Source organism: Maylandia zebra, linkage group LG12, assembly GCF_041146795.1.
Source record: "Maylandia zebra isolate NMK-2024a linkage group LG12, Mzebra_GT3a, whole genome shotgun sequence".
Taxonomy (NCBI): Eukaryota; Metazoa; Chordata; class Actinopteri; order Cichliformes; family Cichlidae; genus Maylandia; species Maylandia zebra.
Window position 1 is genome coordinate 31,628,794 of NC_135178.1, and position 25,915 is coordinate 31,654,708.

At 38.3% G+C, this 25,915-nt stretch overlaps 4 protein-coding genes across 11 annotated transcripts in view; 1 reads left to right on the top strand and 3 right to left on the bottom strand.

Annotated features, from left to right (window-relative positions):
• Nucleotides 1-6,274, top strand: part of col27a1b (collagen, type XXVII, alpha 1b) — a 66,024-nt gene extending 59,750 nt beyond the window's left edge. For all 5 annotated transcript variants that reach the window (XM_004566726.3, XM_076891108.1, XM_076891110.1 and 2 more), the window contains 11 exons: nucleotides 118-180; nucleotides 344-397; nucleotides 500-535; nucleotides 1,039-1,056; nucleotides 1,192-1,227; nucleotides 1,859-1,885; nucleotides 1,985-2,050; nucleotides 2,237-2,405; nucleotides 2,504-2,613; nucleotides 3,537-3,755; nucleotides 4,787-6,274. In XM_004566726.3, the coding sequence (XP_004566783.2) occupies nucleotides 118-180; nucleotides 344-397; nucleotides 500-535; nucleotides 1,039-1,056; nucleotides 1,192-1,227; nucleotides 1,859-1,885; nucleotides 1,985-2,050; nucleotides 2,237-2,405; nucleotides 2,504-2,613; nucleotides 3,537-3,755; nucleotides 4,787-4,933 (945 nt within the window). In that variant the 3' untranslated portion in view covers nucleotides 4,934-6,274. The remainder of the gene's footprint in view (nucleotides 1-117; nucleotides 181-343; nucleotides 398-499; nucleotides 536-1,038; nucleotides 1,057-1,191; nucleotides 1,228-1,858; nucleotides 1,886-1,984; nucleotides 2,051-2,236; nucleotides 2,406-2,503; nucleotides 2,614-3,536; nucleotides 3,756-4,786) is intronic.
• Nucleotides 6,275-6,479: 205 nt separating this feature from the next.
• zgc:101858 (3-oxoacyl-[acyl-carrier-protein] reductase FabG) lies at nucleotides 6,480-10,925 on the bottom strand. Its single transcript, XM_004566725.2, has 8 exons — nucleotides 10,814-10,925; nucleotides 10,404-10,574; nucleotides 9,237-9,415; nucleotides 7,965-8,058; nucleotides 7,781-7,850; nucleotides 7,649-7,685; nucleotides 6,892-6,955; nucleotides 6,480-6,734 (listed from the first exon to the last, which is right to left on the bottom strand). Exons 1-8 carry the CDS (start codon nucleotides 10,835-10,837, stop codon nucleotides 6,576-6,578), a joined length of 798 nt encoding a protein of 265 aa, XP_004566782.1. The 5' UTR covers nucleotides 10,838-10,925; the 3' UTR covers nucleotides 6,480-6,575.
• Nucleotides 10,926-11,248: 323 nt separating this feature from the next.
• On the bottom strand, nucleotides 11,249-13,765 carry ppil3 (peptidylprolyl isomerase (cyclophilin)-like 3). 2 transcript variants are annotated; one of them, XM_004566723.5, is made up of 6 exons: nucleotides 13,625-13,765; nucleotides 13,329-13,403; nucleotides 12,471-12,564; nucleotides 12,309-12,376; nucleotides 12,104-12,222; nucleotides 11,249-11,988 (listed from the first exon to the last, which is right to left on the bottom strand). In XM_004566723.5, exons 1-6 carry the CDS (start codon nucleotides 13,625-13,627, stop codon nucleotides 11,862-11,864), a joined length of 486 nt encoding a protein of 161 aa, XP_004566780.1. In that variant the 5' UTR covers nucleotides 13,628-13,765; the 3' UTR covers nucleotides 11,249-11,861. The 2 variants fall into 2 exon arrangements, with proteins under 2 accessions (XP_004566780.1, XP_004566781.1); XM_004566724.2 differs by lacking the exons at nucleotides 13,329-13,403; nucleotides 13,625-13,765 and adding an exon at nucleotides 12,715-12,949.
• A 552-nt stretch (nucleotides 13,766-14,317) lies between these two features.
• Nucleotides 14,318-25,902, bottom strand: lrrc8ab (leucine rich repeat containing 8 VRAC subunit Ab). Of its 3 annotated transcripts, none has more exons than XM_004566718.5 (4): nucleotides 25,773-25,902; nucleotides 25,104-25,222; nucleotides 18,556-20,665; nucleotides 14,318-18,373 (listed from the first exon to the last, which is right to left on the bottom strand). In XM_004566718.5, the coding sequence occupies exons 3-4, from the start codon at nucleotides 20,656-20,658 to the stop codon at nucleotides 18,098-18,100; spliced, it is 2,379 nt and encodes a 792-aa protein (XP_004566775.1). In that variant the 5' UTR covers nucleotides 20,659-20,665; nucleotides 25,104-25,222; nucleotides 25,773-25,902; the 3' UTR covers nucleotides 14,318-18,097. The 3 variants fall into 3 exon arrangements, with proteins under 3 accessions (XP_004566775.1, XP_004566777.1, XP_004566776.1); XM_004566720.4 differs by having other exon boundaries at nucleotides 25,827-25,893; XM_004566719.5 differs by having other exon boundaries at nucleotides 25,739-25,867.
• Nucleotides 25,903-25,915: the final 13 nt, after the last annotated feature.

Here is a 25,915-nt window from a genome sequence, read left to right on the forward strand (position 1 = left end):
AGTTTCCCACATGTAGCACACAGCTTTGGATGTGTTCTCACTACTTTAAATAACATGTTTGGTTTAGACAAAGAAATACAAATACTATTGTCTTTTTTTTCTTGGGCTTGTTTCTAGGGACCTCCAGGAGACACTGGCCCAGCAGGAATACAGGGACCAAAAGGACCACGTGGTTTGATGGTAAGATGAAGATTAACGGTAGTTTGGCAACTTGGTGCAGTATTTCAGCCAATTTCTGTGCACTGAACTCTCACAAACTGCACACTTGGCATGAAAATTAAGTACCGCTTCATCAGATGCTACATCATCCGTCCTCAGTCACTTACATGATTCTGCTTTCCAGGGTATGGAGGGTGCTTTGGGCCCCGTTGGCATCATTGGCCCCAGCGGTCATCCTGTATGTACCTCGTATGTCATCCCATGTGCCAAGCTTTATGTGACTTCTCCCTGGTTTTTTGGCAATGATGGAGTGATCCTTTGTCTTGTTTCTCTCCATCAGGGACCCCAGGGTGACAAAGGAAGTCGAGGGGAGACGGTGCGTGGCGCTGTTTTGATGAATCCTTTTCTGTCTTTACTGTGAGCACAGAATAGGATACTTAGTATGGAGACAGCACACCGCTCAGCCTCCTTTGCCCTCAGGACTTTTCATTTCCTATTGTGTTCCACTGTTTGTTGTTACACTCACAGTGACACTTAGCTGCTGTGGAAATCCTGTCAGGGTGATAAATGTTGGCTGCTTGCTCCTCTCAAGCTTTTTAAGAGGTTTGTTGAGTGCTCATACACAGGGATAATTCGCAACCTCACTCTTAAAACGCCAACAACATTCATGTATGGGTTTGCTGTGTGGAAATAGGATTTGCTGTGTGGAAATAAGATTTCTGAGTGTAGGCTTGCAAAGAAGCAAGAGGGCAATTCAAAATACAGTAGATAAAGACTGTCTGTTGAATTGGTAGCACTAAGATGCCATTACACTGTACAAGATAATATAAAGTCGTCTCTGCACTTATATTGATTGTATTGCTTTCATCTCTCTAACAGGGGACGCAGGGACCTAGAGTGAGTAATTAATCATATCTGTAGCTTTTACATTACTTTTTTAAAGCATGAAAAGAAATAAATGACCTTAATCACTTTTTATAAAAGCCAAGTTATAAATATTTTGAAGCCTAATGTGTGAATGGAACTTTTTAGGGATCTCCTGGTCCTCGTGGACCACCTGGACCAACCGTGAGTTCTTCTTTTTCTAAGGCAGATTTCTGTTTCAGACAATCTGGGGTTGATTTTGATGTTTCATGCGTGTGGGGGGAAATGCCAGGGAAAATTATGTTTAGTTGAAATGGATGACTTGTATTTTCCAGAAAATATAAATAAATTAATTGATCTCTGGCAAAGACAGGATGATTTAGTGGGAGAACAGACTGAGACACGCTGAGAGTAAAAAGTAGGAAAACGTGGGATTCCCTTTAAGTCTGCTGGAAAATAATTTGAAGAGTAAAAAGTCATTTGTACATGTACACTTTAAACTATAAACATACGGTGCTATTTACAGGATAATCTAACTAGTTACACCTGCTTTTCCCCCCACTGTGATCTAATACAAATAGCTTTTGGCTAGCAGCTTTTCTTTTCTGCATTTGATACGCTTTATTTCCTGCTTTTTCATGCCTCATTTCCTCTGCATTCATGATTGTGTCTTATCTGCACGTTGGGAGAAAATTAAACACCACCACCGACAGGGTAGATCAGGATTTACAGAACTGTTTCATGAACACAAATGCACTAAACGGCTGTTGTTACATAAATGCAGATAAGACAAAATAAGTTGTAATATAACAGGTTTTTTTCTGTTGTTTTCTAGGGGCGTCCCAGTTCTGCCCTTTCACTTGTAAGTGTGTTTCACCTGTTTTGTTAAACTGGATTTTTCTGGGATTAATCACATAATGCAAGTTACCTTCATGCCTTGCTACTTTTTTTTTTCTGGCAGAGAAATGAAGCCCTCGGTGCTGCTTTTCAAGTCATTATTGATTCTCATGCTGCACTGAGACAAGAGGTTTGTATTGATGGAAACTATGCAGCTAAAGTTAATTGGGTCACTGCAGCAGTACAGAATATAGTCATGACTATCACAGTTTTCAAGAATAGCTACAAATAAACCAACAGTTAACAATGAAATGAAGTTTCATGTACTTAAAGACAAATTTCAAAACCTCAAGTGATTTATTTATGTGCAAATTAGAATTATCCGAGCATGGACCTGCCCATGTTAGACCAGGGCAATGAGATATTTAAGATGCTGCAGCATCTCAGCACTCTGATCCAGAGTCTTAAGAACCCGCTGGGAACCCGCGACAATCCTGCCCGAATCTGCAGAGATCTCTACAACTGTGAGCAGAAGATGTATGACGGTGAGGAAATATTTAAACAGGACCATCATTTCTGCGCACATATGGTCTCTGTTTATGTAGTTAAGGGTTGTTCTCCCATCCTTCCTTCATGTTGAAAGGCACTTACTGGATTGATCCAAACCTCGGATGCGTAGCTGACATGATTGAGGTGACTTGCAACTTCACTGGTGGAGGACAAACTTGCCTGAAGCCTCTCACAGTTTCCAAGGTTAGGTTATCTATTTGTATCCATTTGCCTCAGCTAGATACAATATCCTGTAAAATGTAAATACATGTCACTTAGATACAGACAAGATTGCTTTGAATACTATGCAGACGGTGGGTAAATATCAAATCCACTTGTGTCCTTGTGGAAAATGTTTTCCTCGTGTTGGCTTCAGAAAGATTTCTGAAAAAGTAGAGAGGCTTGGGGTTTAAGATGGGCCATGTGTGTGCATAATGACACTCGTGCAATAAATAAAGGAGCACAGCTGTTCAATTTCTGGCTCTGCACAATAAACTCTAGGACTATTTGGAAAGATCACAGTCGTAGTGAATCTTAAGGCATCACATTTGGTCTTCAGACTTGGCCAAGTCATCATCAAACACACACTGAGTTGGCAAGTAAATCCTCAGACTCTGAAAATACCCTTTATCCACTGATTCTTTTGTCATTTCAGCTTGAAGATATTGCAACAAAACACCGAATGGCACACAATAACACAAATATGGACTGATCTATTTCCTTGGTAAACTGTGAATATAATAACAGGGTTAGATAGTCATAATTAAGGTACAATCTGTGATCCAGATGTACCTCATTCAGATTCATAGCAGAGCTGCAGTCTGTTATCAACATCCAAACAGATTGTGCTCAAGTCTGTCCATTAGAAAGACTAACAACTGGTTATTTTTAATTGTAAATTAACAATTGTTAGGGGTTGCTATCATTTATCTTAGTTTAACTGCTTTTCTGAACGTACTATAGTACATTTACTTCAAAAATCATGGTCAAAAAGAGTAAATGATGTAAGATGAAGCCAATACACTCAGTATACAGCAAATTAGTTTGTCATAACACCACGTCGTCCAGATTCTGAACTTGACCTTTTCACATTTAAATGCATTGAGAAAAATCTACTTACTTTATAGTTGGACACCGGGGTCGGTCGCATCCAGATGAACTTCATCCACCTTTTGAGCACTGAGGCTGTGCAGCACATCATCATTCACTGCCTCAACATGTCTGTGTGGGCAGCAGGGCCTTCGCTGCAACGTTCATCCACAGCTGTAAGCTTCAAGGCCTGGACAGGGGAGAGGATTGGAGCAGGAGACCTCCTGCAGCCGCTCATACCCAGAGATGACTGCTGGGTATGCGTCGTTACCGTTATGGCACTGAAGTCAATGCAATACTCAGTACTTTGGTCTTAATTGTATTATTAATGTATGTTGGGGTTTGTTGTACAAAGCAAAAAATGTTTTTTTTTTCCTTTTAGGGCAGCGGTCCCCAACCTTTTTTGCACCACGGACCGGTTTATGTCCGACAATATTGTCACGGACCGGCCTTTAAGGTGTCGCGGATAAATACAACAAAATAAAACCAGCACCGGTACCAAAAAAAGAAGATTCATTCATAAGACAGGAAAAGACCCAGGGAAACCGAGTTAATGATAAAAATACTAAAAAAAATAACGTTGAAAACCATAAATTTCACACCCGAGCCTCAACTCTTGCGGTCCGGTTCCAAATGACTCACAGACCGGTACCGGTCCGTGGGCCGGAGGTTGGGGACCGCTGTTATAGAGCATCACGTGCTTTAAAGACTTTATGACAAGTTCCTCTAAAAACATAACTTAATGTTTTAACAGCCAGTTGGCTGTTTCATCAGTTATACAGAGATACTGGTTAACCAAGTTTTTTGTTTAGTTTTTTTCTTTAAGCCTTCATGCTTCACAAAGCTAATCACCTTCTCACCCCAGCTCCATTCTTCAATATTCAACCTAATATTTTGTGGGTTAATGCAGTTTGGTTTGATGTGCTCAAAAAAAGGAATGCAGCATTAGCCTTCTTTCCATAAATCCTGTCCCGGTTACTTTGGATAATCCACAAAACTCTTTGTCAGTAGTTTCTGGAAGGAGCATTTCTTTGGTAGAAAGTCATTCCAATTAAAATTATTCCCAGTGACGTCTGAGGATTATCGAGAATAGACTGCTTTTTCAGTGAGGGGCCCAGTTAAATTCCATTTACCTCTTTTTGCACTGGTTTTGAAGACAGTGATGGATATCTGAAAATGAGCTGATAAAATTGTGTCAATATAGAAATGACGCCAGGCGACGGAGAACTGATTCTTTCATGCAATTTTGTGATTATATCCCATAACACTATGCAAATCTGGCTTTCAGATCAAGGATGGGCGCTGGCATCAGACGGATTTTATCTTCCAGAGCCAGGATCCAAACTTACTCCCCATAGTGGATGTGCACAACCTCCCAACTGCAGAGCCCGGGGCACACTATCACCTAGAGGTTGGACCTGTGTGCTTCTTATAAATGACTGTGGCACGCTCCTAAAAGCAGTGACTTCATGGAAGATTTTGGATTAGGGAGAACAGCACTTCAGTGATTTGCAAAAAAAAAAAAAACACAAAAAAACCAACCTCCCATTTTTTTTCTCCCCAAAATATGCTTGGACTGCAGAAACAGGAGGGGCGCCAGATAAAGAAGGCCCGTTGGAATCGCAGAGATAAGACTTCTGGCACTAATCAGCATATGCAACACAATAAGCTCCTTTTGTTAGAGACTTGTTTGTGTGACACAAGACCTGGATGCCCCTTTTGGAAGGAAGTATTATGAACGTCTCATTTCTGTCATCTCTCAGACCACGGTGTATCATAGTTTCTTCACGGTCTGACTTGTATGGAAATACAGAACAGTTCAAATTCAGTTACTCCTTCTTTCAACGTTTAAGTATTATTTAAACATGTATATGTACTGTATATTGTAAGATAAAGTGCAATAGTTATTGTTACACAGCCTTTAAGGATACACCGTATCAATGTCATATCACTCATTCAGGTATAGTGTGCTTCAAGCACACACACACAGTCTCCAGGTAAGTCTTTTTGAGCCTCTATTAACTGTCCAGTGCTACGAGACACCACATTTATGCGGATATCTTCACACAAATAACTGCTGTGGGGTGCCTTAAATGTCAAGGTGGAGCAAAGATTTCTCGTGTGAACTGAAAAAAAAAGTGTCAAGATGCTACCTCGTTCTGTTCCTCCCATCCCGCAGCAAAACAAGTCGTTGCCTGATATGATCTGGGATGACACAGAGGTGACACCTGGTGCTGCCGCAGTCGACACGCGTATGATAAACTCTTGTCAGCAAAGCTAGGTCTGTGCTTTTAAAGGGAAGACTGTTACGTATACATACAGGCCAAATTTCTTAAATTATATTTTCAAGGTATTACCGTTTTCAATATTCTTTGTATGATTCTGACAAAATAATTTAAGTTTGTCAAAATGTAAATGTATAGCTATGCAACATTTATTATCAGTGGATTCTATTTAAAGATTATTTAAAATCTTCAAACTAGGCACCGTTTTAGGATTGTATTTTATTTTTTTGTCATTCGGAGGTTTAAAGGTTCTTACTGAAATATGCAATAATGATAACGACTCAGAGGATATTTTTTTTGTTTTTACACTATACAACTCTTAACTACCATGGTACACAAGCTAACATTGTTTTGGTCTGCACAGACGTTTAAGTCTAACGCCTCGATAGGTAATTCGATAAAAAGTCTGAAAGCTTTGTTGATAAGTAGCTTTCCGAGTTTTTCTTCAAAGGAAAATTTTCAAACGCAACAAAATAAATGCATTTAAACTGCCTGTTTGTGACACTTTACTTTCCTTTTGTTCATTTCACACCTGGAAATTTGATGTCGTGCCAGCCACTACTACCATTGTACAGATGAAGGTAAATGGTGTCTGTGATGTCTTTTTTCTCTAGCAGCTTTCATCATCATTTAAATTTTAATGCCATTAGGGGCAATGATACTGCAGTCTTACGCAATTCAAAAACACAGACAGACTCCAGGTTTAAAAGTGTTATATTAGCAGAGTGCTGTATGGGTGTTGATAAGACCAGTTAAGACCATGTTTGTACAGGATGCTGTACATACACGGTCTTATCTCGGGCACATGGCATGACGGCCGCCATCAATTGGCAGGTTGACTCCAGTAATGAAGCTGGCAGCATCAGATGCCAGGAAAGCAATGCTGTGGGCCACTTCTTCCACCTCGCCTGGTCGACCGAGGGCATGGGTCTGCTTACACTTATCAAGAAACTGGTGGTAAAAACATAAAACAATAAGAAAATAATGCTACACTTTTGGTTCTGTTGCTAAAAAAAGTTAAAGAAATAGATCCTCACATTTGAGATGACTTGAGTTGCATGACTGAGATTCTATACATATTTATTCAGCTGAATACAGTAAATATTACCTGGGTATACTGTTCGTCATTTAGTCCCGCTCTCTTGTGGACATCGGTGATGATCACACCAGGACTGAACAAATAAAATCAGAAATGAATTTTTTCTCCCCATCAGAGTTTTGGACAGTCAAACAGCACAGAATTGAAAGCAGTTTTCACACATGGACTCTTGAAAAAGTTTGGAGAACCAGTTCAGGAGTTTGAAGTTGCCCCTTCTTTGTAGCACACAGCAGCAGGTAAATGGACTGATACTTATACAACACCTTTCTATTCAGTTGAGCACTCAAAGCACTTTCTACTGCAAGTTCCATCCACCCAATCACACACAAAATCACACAGTGCTTTCTAAGCACTTTGTAACAGTGGCGCGCACACTCGCACTCCGATGGATGCATCAGGGGTGCCTAAGAACACTTCGGCACGAGGCTGGATGAGTCAGAGATTGATCCACTGACCGTTGCAATTGGGAAATGACTTGCTGTGCCACCTGAGCCACAGCCGCCCACGGGAGTTGCTTGAGATGTCAAATTCTTTGTTTGGTTTAAACCAGGGTGCTGCATCGTTAGAGCAGGCAGGAGGCATATGATGCCCACTTTGCTTGTGCTATTTTCACTATTTTCACTTTTATCAGCACTATCCGCTGAAAATCTGAAAATGTGAAGGGCCGCACTGCACGTTTGAAAAACTTCTTATTAAAAGAAGAATGAGAAATGAATGTGATCATAAATCTGAACCTGTGCAACGATAACACGTTTATTGCACTTACCAGACAGAGTTCACTCTAACCTGCTTTGATGCCAGCTCTGAAATTTAAAAAAGTAGTTATATGATGGGCCATTCTTATATGCCAATGCAAACTTTTATATTGCTGTCCACATGAAGGTAATAAAGAGCTCACCAAGTGCTATGCAACGTGTAAACTGATCAATAGCAGCCTTGGACATGCAATAGGCCAACACACCAGGGAACTACAGAGAGAAAAATTACACTTCTTTGAAGATGCTTTATAACACATAAGTTCATAAAGATATTTCATATGGATGGTGCTGTTTAAATATTGCGTCTACATGCAGAGTACCCACTGATCTCTGTCCGTTCACACTGGATACATTGACGATGGAGCCTTTGGTCTTGATCAGGTGCGGTACACAAAGTTGGGTCAGGTGGTATATAGATCTGTAATATATGAACTAAAATTACTTTTAAAAGTCTTTGAACATTAAATATGCAGTTATGACTCAGTATAATAACCAGTGCTTGGTCAGTTAACATCCTGACATCTGTGATTGGCTTCACCATTGTAGTAAAAGCAGTATCTCACCAAGGCCTACATTAATCAGGCTACATCCAGTCTAGACAGCTGATGAATGGTTCTACTGAGATAATGTTCCTGTCGATAATGGCAGTGTTAAATCTGTATTTGCACAGAATTCACTTTCTGCTTGTGAATTCCAACCTGTTTTTACAGCACAATAGAATTAATGTAGGACTAAATGGATCCTACATTAGAAGGATTGGCCATCCTAAGTATGTAAAAAAATCGACTTCAAAAGGATACCGTGTTCTTATCAATTGTTTAACATTTTATATTTTAGCAGCCTCACATTTTCATACATGCAGCTTCATTGTGTCCATGGTGTGGAAAAATGGTTAAACATGCTTAATTCTACTTTTCAAGCACGCATGCACACGTTAAAGAGAAAGCACTGCTAAACTGCTCACAAAATAATAAAATATTAACTGTTAAACGTCACGTACAGTTTAGAATATTTAAATAAAATAAATATCATATTCAGTTGTATTCAAATGCAGCATCTTAAAAAATACCCTCACAGGTTGACAAGTATCATTATTATAAAGATATTCTTAATATATGAAGAGTGCCATGTAATAAATGATTTCTCTTTCCCAGTTTTATATTTAACCTCTTCTTTAATCCCACCCACTCCATGACATGCTGGTCAGTCACAGGAGCACGTTCAGTGAGAGACTGAGATTACCGAAAAGCACCACTGAGCGACACAGGAAATCATTCCTGCCTGTGGCCATCTCCCTGTACAACGCATCCACTTAACACACTGTTTGCTGCTACAGCTACACATGTTTCTTTTCCAACTATTATTTATGAGTGACTTATGTATGTATGTATGTATATATATGTATATATTGTACTATTCTTAGTTAGTGTATTGTCTGTCTTGTCTTAATGTTGGTTTAAAATGGAGCACTGTAACAAAAAATAATTTCCCCCAGGGATCAATAAAGTATTCTGATTCTGATTCTGATAATCAACAACTATATGGCTTTGTGAAACTGACACCAATACATCTCCTACATAAAGCCAGGTCTCCTACCTCACATTAACGTTCATGACCTTGTCATACTGAGCCAGGTCTGTTGTCTCGATGCTGCCCATTGCCAGTATGCCAGCACTGTTGACCAGCACATCCAGCCGGCCGAAGTGAGCGATAGTTTTCTCCACCGTGCTTTTTACAATCTCCTCATCAGTCAGGTCTCCAGGAACGAGTAGAGGCTGCATGCACACACAACCTTTCATTAAGAACTGGTTTTTAAATTAGTTATAAAGTTGACAAAAATGTATGCCTTCAACACTAAAGTAACAGTAAATACAGAACAAACTGTTTTGTTAATGGCACAAATAATGGTCAAGTAATAACAATAGTGGCACCAGCCTTAAAAACTGCTTCTTTACACTCACCAGTCACTTTGTTAGTTACAATGCAAATATCTAATTAGTCAGTCTCTGAGTATTTAGAGTATTACTAAATGCAACACATTAAACCTTGAAATAGATGGACTACCACAGCAGAAGACCACACAGGGTACCACAGCAGGTGCCATTCCTGCTGCTTTGGATGGTAGGCTCAGAATTTGGCGTAAACAACATGAAAGCACAGATCCATCCTGCATAGCATCAAAGGTTCAGGCTGCTGCTGAAGGTGTAATAGTGTTTTCTTGACACACTTTGAACATGAAAATGACTTTGCACTTTGTTCAAATGCCCTCCAAAATGACCAGAGTCCAACAGATGAGCTCTGGCATTGTGGTGAAATGGGAGATTTGTAAAATAGACATGCAGGAGACCAACCTGCAGCAGCTGTCTGACACTATCAAGTCAATATGGACCAAAATCTCCAAAATGTTTCCTGTATGTTCTTGCATCTATGCCGTGAAGATTTAAGGCAGTTGTGAAGGCAAAAAAGCTACTAGTAAGGTGTAACTTACAAAGTATACAGTAAGTAGGTATATGCATCTCTATGCTTGTTTTTGTAATTCTGATGTAGTTACAAACACTAAAATTGTTTAATAACTTAGTTCTGCTCATTAAATTGACCTGCTGTTGGTCATTAAATTGACCACCAGGAGGTCACAGGAGGTTGTACCAACCGCTAGAAAATGTATAAAAGTATAATATTTTTATTACAGCATCCAACTTGTGTTTATTCAACTACATTATGGAAGTGTGTGCATATATATATGAAGCATACTACGTTATGTACCTCGTCGGCTCCACAGTCTGTGCATTCTTTGGCTACTTTGTTGAGGTTTTCCACATCGCGGCCGTTCAGAGCCAGCAGAGCTCCGAGTTTAGCGAACAGGACGCTCGTACCGGCTCCAATTCCCGAGCTGGCGCCTGTTATCAGGGCCACTTTCCCCTTCAGAGATGACACCTACAATGCACAGCAAAAACACTTCCAAGTCTTTCTCCAAGGTATCTTAACTTGCAGAAATAAGCCCGGATTTCGTTCATTTTTGTTGCCCTTATTAGCCAGGTCCCTCTTGGAAGTTAAATGTAACTCTCAATGAGTTTTCGCCTGGATAAAATAAATGAATAATAATAAATACATGACCAAACTCATAAATGAGCAACCATGAAGGACTGTAAACCCACGCAAGGCAATAAACTTACTTTAAACGCATCACCTGTAGCCATGATTTCTACCAGGGTCCGCGTGACAGTTGTCCACTACTGATGACGCAATGTGACGCAATAAGTCATTTGTAGTTCAAACTAGTTCTTAGGACTACAAGATGTTAAGCGGACTCTCACGGAAAAGATGCTGCATGTAAAACATATTGTGAAAACATGCTAAAATCAAAAATGTTTTTATTATAAAAGTTTTTTTGTTTTTTTTTTTTAAACACGCAACATTGGCAATTTATTACATTCCCCTTTAGAGTACTTGAATAAATGGAAAGGAACCTGTTAAGGACAAAAATAATTTCAAAACTGATTTAAAGCACAGACAGTGTAAAATACGGATACATCTTCGTCTGAAAGGTGAAACGAACTTCAACCTGTATATCTTTTTAACGACCAGCAGGAGGCGACTCGTAAAGTTCCAAAAAGACTTGCGTTTACAAAGAAGTCTATGGGGAAACAATCCTCAGCTCCTTTGTTATGGCAAACACTTTCCTGATAACTTTGGGTTCAACTGCTAGTTTCAGGTTAACTAAGTAAATCATAATCAGTTTGTAAAATATAGTAATTTTTACAACCAGAAACTAAGAAATTTCCACGCTATTTTCACTGGTTAACAACATATCATTCATGTGTCAGTAAGAAGTGTGTGGCCTCCTCTGGTCTCCTGTTTAGATCCACCTCCATCTTGTGACAGTCAGCTTCAAAAAACAACTTTGAAACACTTCAGAATGAGACTTCACTAACCAATGGGTGACATCATGGTGGTTACATCCATATTTTATTTTTTGTTTACAAACTTTATTGTCTAAAGGAAACAAGACATCCCCCTGATTTATATATACTTTTTACATGAAGTTGCAAAATGAGGAACTACACCATATAAAAGTTAAGACAATTTAACACTTTGTAGCTTTGAAGTCAGCACTCTGCCCACTGTCTGGGCATGTGAGTGCACTCTCCAGTTCTACCATTTGAAAAGTATTTCGACTTTAGCAAGGCAACAAGCATTGTATCATATGAAAGTGAAAATCTGCTATCCAGCAAAAGGATTAGCATGAATGGTGACATCCTTTATCCGAGTTTCAGTCAGTGGCCGGAACGTCTTTTCATTCACAGGCAGCTTCTCCAGCTCATCCAGTGTTTCCAAGCCGTCTATGATCCTAAATTTTAGAGGGTAAGCAGTCAGCAAATGTTTCAATTTTACCTGAGGTAACAAAGCCAGTAGGTGGTCACACAATCATAAACCTGTTTTGTTGGCTTGCATAAGATGCTTACTTTCCAAACACTGTGTACTTCATGTCCAGGTGAGGCTGTTTGGCATAAGTGAAGAAAAACTGGGAGCCATTCGTGTTGGGACCATTGTTTGCCATGGAGACCACTCCTCTTACATTATGCTGAAATCAGAAGAACGAAAAACATTCCCACAGAATGACACTTGGGTAAAACCAGCTTAAACCAACTAGCTATAGGATTTACTCACTTTTAAGTGTTCACTGAACTCATCCTCAAATTTACGCCCCCACATGCTTGTTCCTCCTTTACCTGTACCTGGAGGTTTTAATAAGAAAACAAAGATGCAATGAACAGGAAGTTCATTTTATATATTTTTTTGCCACTTCAAAAACAACAATAACATCTGTACCTGTAGGATCTCCAGTCTGAACCATGAAGCCCTTTATATTTCGGTGGAAGACGCAACCATTGTAGAAGCCGCTGGCACACAAAGCAAGAAAGTTCTGCAAAAAAACACCAGCAAAATTAAATGCAAATTCTTGTATTTGTCATGTTTTTAAATTACACTTACAAATGTTATTATTACATTAAAAAAAAAAAAATGCAATCTTAAACACCTTCATCGCCCTTAAGAATTGACTATCTTTATTTACCTGACAGAATACGATCATTTCTGAGTCTAGATTGTAAAGAACTTTATCTGCCAGAGGTGACCACATCACCCCTCTTCCATCTTCATTACAGACAGTATATCTTAGAACTGAGTTTTTAAATTGAGTTTTTAATGCTCTTTGTAGTCTTGTGCCATGCTGGAAAGTAATTCCGACACATCAGGTGCACACAAATCTGAATAAAGTCTGAAATCGGGTCAGTAACCTCTTAGAAATGTCCTACATCAGTCCAATCATTCATTTGATTTGATTTATCAATAATCATCATCATCATTTACACCTGCATTCAATTCAGAACTGGCACGCCTTTGGACTGTGGGAGGAATCCGATAGACCCATGCACACACACAGGACCAACATGCAAACTTCATACAGAAAGCCCCCAAATTGCATTTTAGCGTACTTTCGTACTACAACAACACAAGATCCAAGTGGGTTAGGATAAACGCCATCCCACCTACGACCCTGAATTAGTGGAAGAAAATAAATCGAGTGCTGGATCGTCTTACTTTTTCACGTAAAGGTCCATAAAATGTAAGAGTTTTAAAATAAAAGGCTTGATTGCTAGGGAGAGTTAGGGTGAGAAATACATTTACCTCACATGCCCTCGGTGTGCGCTCACAGAACAATTCAATTTTAATGTCTCCTAGATCTGTGTGAAGTGTAACAGCCTGCAAAATAGACAAGAACATCAAAAACATCACGAAGACAAGGAAATTCTCCCGAACTTCAACTTCCACTACTTGACTAGCTTAGCCTGCTATCGCAAAGAACTACATTATTACACAATGCTTTAAGTGACTCGTAGCCTGTTTAGAACCGTTATAACGTAATATTAGGAAACAACCTCAATTTGACAAATAGCGACTGTAAATGCGACAATGAAACTCACCATTTCAAATGTTGCGTCTGTGATTAAGTGTGTCGAAGAAACATGTCCGTGTGGGGATGGGTATCCAGCGGTGAATGGTTCCGCAAGGAATTTTCACAAACAAAACGAGAGGCGCAGACAATTGAAAAATTAAAGAAAAAAAAAAAAAAAAAGAGTCACTGGCACTAACAGTGAGAGGAGGGACATTTTGCTGACATGGTTTGGGCGTGGTTGTCCAGTTTCTGGAAATGGCCCTTGTAAAAAATTGTTAATGAGTGATCTCTTTTATCCTATGATGAAGGATTTTTGTAAAGGTGGGAGTGGTATCTTCCTGCATGACAATAGCTTTGCCCATGAGGGCATAATGGGTCAGTCACTAATGGCTCAGTCACACTAGAGTACAAATAGGATAGCCTAGTCATTGTGACAAGGAAATTTCAATTTGTAGGTTTGGTCATGCCACTATCTCCAACCTCTGTTTGAACATGTGTGACTGTAGCATGATATGGGTCTTTGCAGCCAGTTGAACACCTACAGTATGAGAGATGTTATACTGGTATATATCAACCAGTGCCAGGGGTTCCATAGTGTGGTGGTTTACACATTTGCACACTGGTCAGTATCTGTATCTGCACACTTGCACATCAAGCTAAACCTTTATGTAATTGTTTAACCCTTCTTGTGCAAAAAGCCCAACACACACCAAGACAAATGTGGCTTACTTCATTTTTTTATTTTACTGGAGTCAGTGGTGTACAAGAAATGAAGAGAAACATGTTCAAACACACTCAACGTCAGTACTGATGCATTGATGATGTTCCTTTGGCAAAAAACAAAACAAAACTGCACAAAACCAAGTGTGTCAAGATAACACGTCTGAGAGAAACAGAGAAAGATGCAAAATTATTTTGTACCCAAATTAAACATTTTAAGAGGAAAAAAGACAAATTAAAAATAGAAAACAGAAACCAAAGGGTAAAGAAGTCCCATTAATCAGACAAACTACTTGGGCTTTATCTATTGCTCACAATAAAGACAATTCAGACATGAGATGTTTGACAAAAACACAAGAAAGGTCAAATAAAGTGGTTTCTCCTTGAAAATACAGATACACTTAGTTTCAATTCAGCAGTTAATATTAAATACACAAAACTAAAAAATAATGTATAGAAATTTGATATAAAAATGTTATCACAACCGTTTAAATTATTAAAAGAAATAATAATAAAAAAATAATACCGTAATAATAATAATAATAATAATAATAGGCAATCAACTAAAAAAAAAAAGTGAGTACTGGCTGCTTTCCTGAGAAATTTAGTTCTACAATAATCCTAACAGATATCAAAATTAAAATAATAAAATTAGTCTAATAATAAAAATGAAAAAAGAAAGATTAACAGTGACTAAGACAAAAACATGTTTATATAATGTTACTACACTATGCACTGACCACTTATTTACAGTACTGATTGCAACAAATCACTCAGAGGTGATGACATGATGTCTCTTTTAAATGGAATAGTCGATTGTCTTACTAAATAGGTGTATTGCTAATGTGTTTGTGGGTGTCATTCAAAATGCTCCACTAAAGACCAAAATTCATCTCTTTTTTTCCTTTTTAATATTTCTATGTAAAAGCGTAAACTTAAATTTAATCTCGTGGCTGGCAGTCATTCAGGTAAACCTTCCCACACTGGAAAATGCCCAAAACAGGTTTTTCTATGTGCATACAATAACTTGTACACTATTGTTTGCAACACCTAAAAGTAAGTTCTGAGAGAAGTGCTATAGTGCAAAAGCATCCTTTAAGCACAACGATCTCTAATCTACTTAATGTGAAAATCTCACCATGTCTTTAGTAAAACCAATGTGACAAAATGAATACAAATGCACATTAGAAATCTACGGTATATCGTTACTAACAATACAGCTTAAATAAATGTAATACTGCACAACATAGCATAGTCAAACATGTCACGGTTATAGATGCGCATAGCTGAAATGTTTTCTATTATGTATATTGCTTCAGTCAATCTTTATTAGAACAGGAATTGTATTTTTCTTGGGGTAAATACGAGAATTCCTGTTGTGTGTTGTGCTGCATCAGAACTGTGGATCAATAACAAATTCCAAATTTTTAGCTTTGTCTTGGTCACTGTGTCAAAACAAAAATACAGAATAGTCACTCTCAATTGAGCAAAAACAAGTAAACCTTTACCTAAAAAATCTCTCTTTCTTAATTAAAAACTAGTGAAGGTTAAATATGCTTTTAACTGTGAGAAATAAAGTTCATATTTTGAGAAAAAGAATGCACTGGTTACTTCCAATTAAGTCTGATTATTGATTTAAAAAACAAAACAAAAAAACATATCTTTTCTTTTTCTTACATCTGGTACTAAAACAAAGACGGGTATAAAAACAAACAAATAAAACCCTTCCCCAAAACCCAGAACGTCAATGACAAAGTAGCTTATCTGACACCCGATCCATCACAACTCAGAGGTTATTGCCCATAAAACAACAAATGACCTTGATCTTGAGCATAATTTAGATGATGATTCATTGGGTTATTGTGTGTGCAAGCTTGATTATATTGTGACTAATACTGTCTTTTGAATGAACAATGCACTATGGATGCCTGGCATAAGCTCAATGGTCTTTTGGACAGATGAGCTTTTAAAAAAAAAAAAAAAAAAAAAAATCAAATCAAATAAATAAATAATAATAAAACATTAATAATAAACTACACTTTGTGCATCTTCAGTAACCAAAATCTAAACTCAACAGCTAGGTACAGCCTTGTAGAAGTTTTACCGGACAGCTTAAATTAAGGAAACTATAACAACAAAAGCTCCATCACTATCTGGGGCTTATTATTATGGTGCACTTTGAAAAACTAACAATTTTCATCTGACCAGACAACAGAAATATAACAATCAATGCATGACAACGAGAGGAGAAAATAAGGCAACTAATCTGATCAACTTGTAAGATTTACTTCATTTTCTTTTCATTTAATTGGAATGCAGGTTGATTCTGTAGCAGTAAAATTTCAAATTTCTTTACTACTAGCTTTTTAATATCAGCAGAAAACAGTAAAAGAGACTTTTATCCTCACCTCAGTGAGTAATATGTAACATTTCCAACATTTAACATTTAGGATGTGTGTTTTCTCACACATAGGTGAGCAGCTTCTTCACTGAACATTGCACACTAATGCAGTCCAGTAATAATAAAGTAACAGAATTTGAGTATAGTAACAAACTAAAATGAACATGAGGCTAGGTGCTTAAAAAATACATTTAAAGACATGATGACATGTCTGGTCTTTCTTATTTGTAGCTATTGAGCTATCATTGCTTATCACCAGTGATTCTTTTTACATCTGTTACAAAAAAACGAAGCCCCAATCTCATTTAAGCCTCTACGTTTGACAGACATATTACAAATACTTTCAGGCTCCATTTGAATTTCACCACTGTCATTCTGTATAAACTTAATCTGAATTCCTGTGAGGCAGACACGACTCATCTCATTCAAAATCTTTAAGCATTCCCCCGCATTTTATTTTGTTATGTGCAAGTTATTGCAAACATATCATATACTTTTTTTGCGAAAATGTTATTTTCCATTAAAGATATACTAGCAGTAAGGTTAGGGTATTCTGATAAGCTTCACTAATGCCATTTTAATGCTAGTGCAATAAGTGATATGCAGCAGAATAATTGCTTTTCCTTTAGCACTAGGTCAAACACACATCTTTCCATAGAAAGAGGGAACCGAACCCTACATTCTGCCAAATTGTCCATTCTAGTATCAAAAGATGATCAGCCAACCAACCAACAAAAAGCCCTTTAGCGCTACAATACTAACAGTGTCCTCAATGGCCTTCTTCTTCCCACTTTGTAAACCACCTTTAGGTACAAGGCTCTCAGTATAATCATATTCCACTCATCTATAGTTATTACTGTTTTGTTAAGTCATACTATCATATCACTCTTAATAGTGTCTTTGTAACTCAAAACAAGTGATTATCGTCTATATACAGAAATAAAGATGTCTTGGAAGTAATTTTGCCATCTCATTGTGCCTTCAAACCGGAACACCTGACAAAATATTTTAATGTATTAAACCTTATTTTTTTAGTATTGATCAGTGGCATACACTGTCTTCTATACCATAATCGAGAGGCATAAAAATGTAAACACAAGATTCAAACTATATTATTGCTAAAAAAAAAAGCATCATTACTGAATTATAATGTAAAGGCCTGAGAAGTTTTTTGTGAAGGAATTAATAAATCAAATAGACTAAGAAGACAGCCAGAAACTGCCAGGATTTTGGTTCTACCTGGCACTGGTTCTTGATGCCCAAACTTAGAAACGGCACAATGCAGCAGGAATACTGCCTGTTATGGCAAGCCTCTGGGACCAACTTGTAGGTCCAGAGCCAGTAGATCAGTATCTGTACTTGCAGAAGCAAACCTGTTTTTTAAACTTGTTCTTTGTCCGCTTTCCACAACTGCTCCTTGACCTCTGTGGGCAGTGTGTTGAACAAGTCCTCTTCCACCACAAGACCAGTTCTCTTCAGCTGTCGGCACTCTCCAAGTTCCACCGGCAGACACTCTAGGCGATTTCCTCTAAGCTCTAGTTGTGTCAATGCAGTCAACTCTCCAAATCGTGATGGTAGAGACTGCAGGCAATTGTTTCCCAAGTTCAAAGTGCGAAGCTTCTTGCACTGGAACAGTTCATTAGGCAGGTTCTCAATCTGTATTTTAAAGAACAAGGAATTTTGCATTGGGAAAAAAAAGGAAAGAAATTATGACTTGTAAGTTCATTTATTGTTTTATCAGCAAATAAACAATACAAATAAAGCATTATGGATAAACTCCAATCTATAATTAGGATAATATTAAAATGGTTGGAAACTATGCTTATTACATCACTTACCCTATTGGCTGTCACTGCCAGGTATTGAAGATTTTGGAGGAAGCCAATATCTGTTGGGATATAGGTTAGGTTGTTATGGCTCAAATCCAAGATGCGCAGCTTGCGGCAATAGAACAGCTGACTGGGGATCTTCTCAATCTTGTTTCTGTTCAGGTACAGCTTCTCCAGGTTGTTCAGGGTGCCAATCTGAATAGGAATGTAGGCAATCTGGTTGTACCAGAGCTTAAGGCAGACCAACCGATGAAGATGCTGGAAGCTGATGATCTCCTCAATGGTTTTCAGGTTGTTATCCTTCAGGTCAATCTCTTGCAAGTTGTGTAAACTGAAGATTGAGTGTGGTATGCGTTCAAGATCACAGCGAATAAGCTCTAGTTCTGTCAGATTTACCATCTTTTTTAGACTATTGAGCACCATGAGCTTGGTTCCTTCATTATTGATGGACAACTTCTGGAGGTGCATGCCCACATCAGTGACCACTTGAGGTAGCTTGGTGAGATTGCTCTTCAGCCGAAGCACTTTGAGTCTCTTGAGCTCACGGAGCCCATCAATGACGATGTAAGGGTTGTTCTCAGCACTGAGATTCCCTGTCAGATGAAGCTCACTGAGATTCTTCAAACTGTAGATCCATAAGGGGATTTCTTTGATGTCGGTGAACTTGATATGCAGAGACTTTAAATTTTCACGCAAAAAAGCCAAAGCTGGAGCTTCTATTTTGGCTGGGGTGTGATAAAGCCACATCTCTCGCAGGTTAACCAGCTGAGCAATGATTGGGGGAATGGTCACATCTGGGATTAGCTCCAGTTTAAGAACCTCCAACTCCATCAGATCGAACACTGTATCTGGAATGCCACTAAGCATGAAAAGGTGCAACTCCAACTTCTCCTGAGAATTCTTAGTTATCCTCTGCCTGAGTTTGTCCAGTGTCCACTCGTTGTTGAGGTTGAGTTGCCTCAGCTTATTTTCGCTTACTTCTGAGAGGAACACGGCAAAGCGTTTTGAGTACAGAGGATCATACTGATCGATCATGTGCAACATGAATGCAAAGTCATTCTTCACATCAGGTATGTCACTGTAGCTGCTCTCTTCCCGGATTGACTCAAAGGAGTACTTCTTTAGGGAGCGCCGAAGCATCCAGCAAAGCGTGTACATGCAGATCAAACCATACACCACCACTAAACTAATGTAGAAACATGCTAAGATTTTAAAAAGTGTAGCGAGTGGGTGAGCACAACGGTACACGCTGTAACCAGTCAGGCTCTCTATATTTACAGAACAGTCAACACTAAATTGAATATCATGCACATAATACCCTGTGTAGCAGATTATCAAAATAAACTTGATGACTTTGATAATAGTCTGGCGTATGTACAGTCTGTACACAATGTCTCCTTCTTCCACGTGTATGCGGAACTTCTTCACTTTTTCAAACAGAGCTTTTGCCTGTTCACCCTCCTTCTTGTCCAAAACTCCTGTTTCCGTTCTATCTACAATGCCCTGCTCAAAGCGTGATTTTGTCCTTTGAAGCATAGGAACACTTGCTTCAACATCCTCACTTATTACAGATTCTTTGTGGTCCATCGAGCCATTCATTTTCATTGGTTTTGGGTCACTTTCTTCAACCACTGTCTCTGATAGTGCCCTTGTTGTCCATGGAGAATCGAAGCATTTTAGCAAGATAGATACAAAGTGTTCTAGTTTGGAGCTAGTCCGTGGAAACTTGAACCAAAAGTTGCTGCAAGCTAGAAAAATAAGGGTGTGGAGTAATACTAGGTAGGGGAAATACTTGGCAAACCAGTGCAATGTATTTTCATAGCAGACAGCGTCAACATAATTGTACTGGTGGCGGTCCAAATCATACTGGATCCCTTTGGGCACTGATGATGTGATGCTTGAATTGAAGTTCCTCTTGCAGGTTTCATTGACCACCCATTTGCAGGGCAAGCAGATCATCTTGTCCTGGGTGACCTGCAGTGTTCCCCCAAAAACAGAAATCATGAGCATGACAATGGAGATATAGTCGGTGAAGACATCCCACCAAGGTTTCAGGATGCGGTATGCTGGCTGTGTGTCCACAAAGTACCGCAGCTCGGTGATGGGGATCATGGTTTATCTGTGGGAACATAGAGAATGTAGACAGTGATGTATTGAATTAAAGACCCCTGTCAAACATCAGAACAATACAGAAATGTCTGTTTACAAATTAAACGCTCCTTCCCTGTAATGCTTAAGCAACCTTTGCCTAAACGACGACACAAAACCTAGCAGAGAAATCAATGCTATAATTCTAACTAACAAGGGCACACATCAGAACACTGACCATGGTTAATTTGAAGGCTGTCAGGAGTAATGAATAGCGATTGTGACAAAGACTTTGGTGTTTAACTTTACTTAACTTTATGTTATTGATTTTCCTATTGTTAAGCAGGCTCAATTAATCTTGCTTTGAAAGGACTTTCATACCACACAAGTCATTTCAAATGTTAGGGTTAAATGTCAATCAATAAAATATAAAGTAAATTTATCTGTGTTTTAAATTACTCCTACAAGATTAAGGTGAAGTGTTAATGGGCTGCCTATGTTAAGAAAAAAAAACCCCATACAGGCAAAGAAACAGCTGCCTTCAATATGTATGCAGGGTGTAAACGTGATAAATGACTAAGTTAGGTAGGCAGTAATTTCACACTTGTTAATCGTTAGAGGTTGTATTATTACTGTTCATCAGCAGTAATAACACATAAATTCCACTTCTCTATTCTGATGCTGATAATAACACAAAATCTGAATACCAAAACTAAAACAGGCACAACAACAGCCACCTCAAGGCACTTTACATTGTAAGATAAAGACCCTACAATAATACAGTGATGAGACAACATGAGATTCATCCATCTGTTTAACATGGGGTTTTCGGCCTATACAAGTAATGGAGCCAATTAATGAGGCAGGGTTTTCAATGCATATTAAAAGATTTTGGCACTCAAGTTCAGAAACATTTGAATCTGAGTGTTCAAATTGAGTAGAAAAGCACTATATAAGTACCAGTTCATTTATCATTCAAATGTGTAGACAACCTCAAAAAGTGAATTTTGAACAGTTACCCACAGATTTAAATTGTTCTTATGGTGGGGTGGCCATGAATACATTCACTGAACAAAGCACATACACATGTAATAACCATTGCTAAATAATTAAACAGAAACTCGACTTTCATTACTCATTCATTTACATCACAACTGTGGTGATATAGCAGATAGTGGAGTTGCTCATAATCCAGTAGAGCTGGGCAATATAAGATTTTTTCAAATCACGATATGTTTTTTTCATTTCAGGCGATAACGATATATATCACGATATAAGCCAAATAACTATATTTGTAAGATTTAAATGTGCCGTTGCTCACAAGTAAAATGTGAAATAATCAGCAGCTTGTTTTGATTTAAATATTTATTTCCCATAATAAGTTCAACAGGGTAGATGTACTTAAGGAACATGAGACTTTCAGATAAATAAAGGCAAATATTGCAAACTACACAAAAGGCAGCCACTAAAGCGTTTCAAAATAGAACAAACAAAACAGACTACTAAATTGTCAATTCCACTTAGAAACAAAATATTAATTCTAAAAATAAATCCTAGTTTGTTTTACAGAAGATCAGACAAAATTGACTAACTTTTGTCAATATCAAATAAACTGAGAACTAAAAGGAAATTCTCAATCTCTCCTTGTTGTATAGCTTCACTTTTCAAACAGTTTTAACAGTTACTTTAGTCTGACAAAAGCCGAATGACGAATTAGCGCTTCCAGTCAGAGATTGAGCATGCACCGGTTTATTGTATTTCCAGACTTGCTTTTGGCACAATTTACAGTGCGCGCTACTCTGTTTTTTGTCAGATTTGAAATAGCCGAAATACCTCCACACTACGGAACTTCTATGGCACTTCCGTTCGACAATCTCTCCAGCATTGGAACCATCATCTGTTTTCTCTTCGGTAACCTTCGGTCACGCTCTCGGTTGATTTTTCTGTAGTTGGCACACTCGGGCGGCACGGTGGCTGGCTGCTTCCCAAACCAATACACATGTGCGGCTTGGCACTTGTGCTGTACGTAACAAGTCACGTGACGTGACGCTGCGGCTGTGATTGGTTTGGCTCTGCGCTACTTAATTTGAATTGGCTGTTCTTTTTAAGAGGACAAGAGAGATGAGGCCTATCGCAATAGTAAACTATTGTTTAGTAAACTAACCTTTTCTATCGAGAAAAGGTTATTTCGCAATACATATCGTTATCGTTCTATAGCCCAGCTCTATAATCCAGCATGTGAGACAATTTCACACTGGATGGAAGATACACGCAGACAGCCTTACTAAGCTGCTGAGGACACAGTCATCAAAATTAAAAATGAATTCATTTTGTTACATATTTACTCACTGAAGAAAGGAATTCCTTACACTGCTCATTATATAACTTTTGCATTATTAACAAGGTGGTATGACATAATGTACGCTGTCACATTACCATGAGTTAACAACATAAACCTTATGCTACAGTCCCACAAAATGACACAAACCCATACTCTATCAAGGGCACACTCAAGATGTTTCTTTTAGCATGTAGGTATTAACACAAAGGTGACAGTAAAGATAATTAAACCAGCCCAAGGAGGATCCAAAGAGAAAAATGCTGTAGCCAAAGCAATGCTACTTTGGAGGCTATAGCGTTATAAACCCGACTGCTAATTACTAGTAACTTGTGAGCATATGAAAATGCCAAAACAGGTAATCCAACACTTTTTTTATTAAACCCTTTGAATCATCGTTTAACATCGTTCTGATTTTGTCCCATCTTTGTCCCACACGCCATCAGACTGTTTAACTCCTCTCTGGAGGGGAGAGGGAGGGGAAACAGGAGGACAAAGGAGGGGGGAACAACTAAGCTGTAGTGCCTCTTCACCTCACTGTGCAATACCTTTTGTGCAATACTTTTGTAAATAGTCAACAGTGCAATAGACCTCAATACTTGAAATGTGCAATTCACTTGTATTTTTTATTTTTTATTCCTATTTATTCTATTTATCCCCTTCGTATATTTTATTTATATTGTCTCTGTATTTATATATATATATATATATATATATATAATATTCTGTAACTTCTGTCGGTGCTGTGCTTTTTTGGAAATCGAATTTCCCAGAGGAACCCACCCGAGGGATTAATAAAGTTCTATCTAATCTAATCTAATCTAATTTCTTTGCTATTAGTTTTGTATTGGTTGTACTAATACTAATACCAATATTTGGTGATTCAAAAAAATCTGATCCGATTCCAATATGCTGTCTGATACAATTTGTCCTTCAGAAAGAAGAAACATGAATAAATTAGTCAAACTCCAATAAAAAGTAATATCTCCTCAAAAATTTTAGATCACACAAAGTGAAGTCAGCTGATTAACACAAAATCAATTCATCATCCAAATATAACTGACAAACTTATGAAACACAAGTAATGACATACCAGACATGATTACTCAGACATGTATGTCTGAGTAAATACATGTATGTATGTATGTATGTATGTATGTATGTATCTATGTATGTATTTGCAATTAGAACAAAAATGCATTGCAGGAAATTTTTGTCCCAATACTAGGATATATCACCTTCCTTATGATGAATGTTTAAGAAAAGTGAAGAACAGACACAAACATACAGAGACTCTTTCCTTTAGTAGGTAGGTAATGCATTATCTGGGGGATATTGCTGGACCAGCCAAAGTCATGCACTGCCTTAAAAAATCCAAAATAAAAAAAAGGCACATAATACATAGCTTATATAAAATGATAGGTTAACAATGTCCTATTAGGTATGAAAATGTGTTTTACTTACAGATTCTAATTGTAAAGCACAAGTCCTCCATACATAAACAGCCAAGAGCAATCCACAACTAATCTCCCTTTCCTCTGCTGTACATCAGAGCCAGATAAAGCCCTCTAAATTGCCACACCCAGCATGAAAGCTCGAGAAGTCACTCTTCTTAAGAAGATGTTCCGTTTTGGCTTGTTTAACCCAAACAACGTGACCGCCAGAGGAGCCACCTTGCTCCCCTGCTCTCTATTCTTAGTGGTTTCCGTTAATAATACCCAGAGTATTGTCTGTGGGGGCCTTGAGAAGTACCTCCCTCGACCTTCAGGAAGAGATCCTGTTTACCTTATAGAAGCTGCTGTCTCCAACAAGTGTCTCTCTGGAATACTCTACCGTCAGCTTTTGCAACCTCCCATAAACATAAACACACACACACACACACACACACACACACACACACACACACAAGAATCAAGACCTGGCATTCATCACAGAGCTTGTACTTTGGTAGGAAACTGTAATGACAAACAGTCGAGACGCCTAGTCTGATTCTTGGCCAAATAAGCATATTTAGACTGGCCAGTGTTCAGAGAATTTTTTTTTCGTCACACAGCTAGCAGCTGTTGTATTGCGACCGCCTGTATGGATGGATGATGAAGCAGCAAAAAGTACTCTTAGTCAATAAACTCACAAGTTTGGAGGTGTTATCTGTGCTCCAGTGCCTGATGATGTCCCTGGCGGACTAGCCACTCACTGAGTATCCAGAACTCTTCATGAAGCATTGCCTGTTTTATCAGAACGCAGTTGAATCTGAAAGAGAAAAAAACAACAACCCACTTGGTATGAAAATGCAGTCTTCTAGACTTTCTGAAAAAGGCAATTAAAGTTACGCAAGCGTGCATTAAGTGATGTTTTAAGCTGATGCTTCTTAAACGAGTGATTATTTATTATAATAATAATAAAAATAAGCTAGTTTGAATTTGTTTTTGTCACCGCTCATAACCATAACATGGGATGCCTTTGTCATCTAGCTAGCTGAGCAAGCTACTCAACATAAAGTTAAACCCGGGTGCTTTTTTTCTTTACATGTGCCCTTAAATAACATGAAAGGCTGTTTTTAAGGGCGTGAACTAGAATCTGACAACAACCAGCTTATTTGTCAATACCGACCACGAATAAAGGCATTTTGTTGTTAAGACATGTTCGCAAACTAAGCTATACTGTTCAGCTAGTGAGCTAAGCTAGCTACATGCAGACCAGGGGTTCTTGTTATCGTTACATCCTCGGCAAAAGCCGCACCTAAAACGACACTAGTACACTACTTACAAACACTGCAAATTTTGTGAGGTGCTCAGCTTACTTCAATTGGTGTGCTGTGTCCAAAACTAAGGATACTTTATCAATAGTTCCTTACAAATTGCGTTTGCTGTTGCCAGCTAGCTGTTGGTTTTCCATCGAGAACTCGAAACCCACCGAGCGGCGGCAGTGTGGCAGCATTACAAA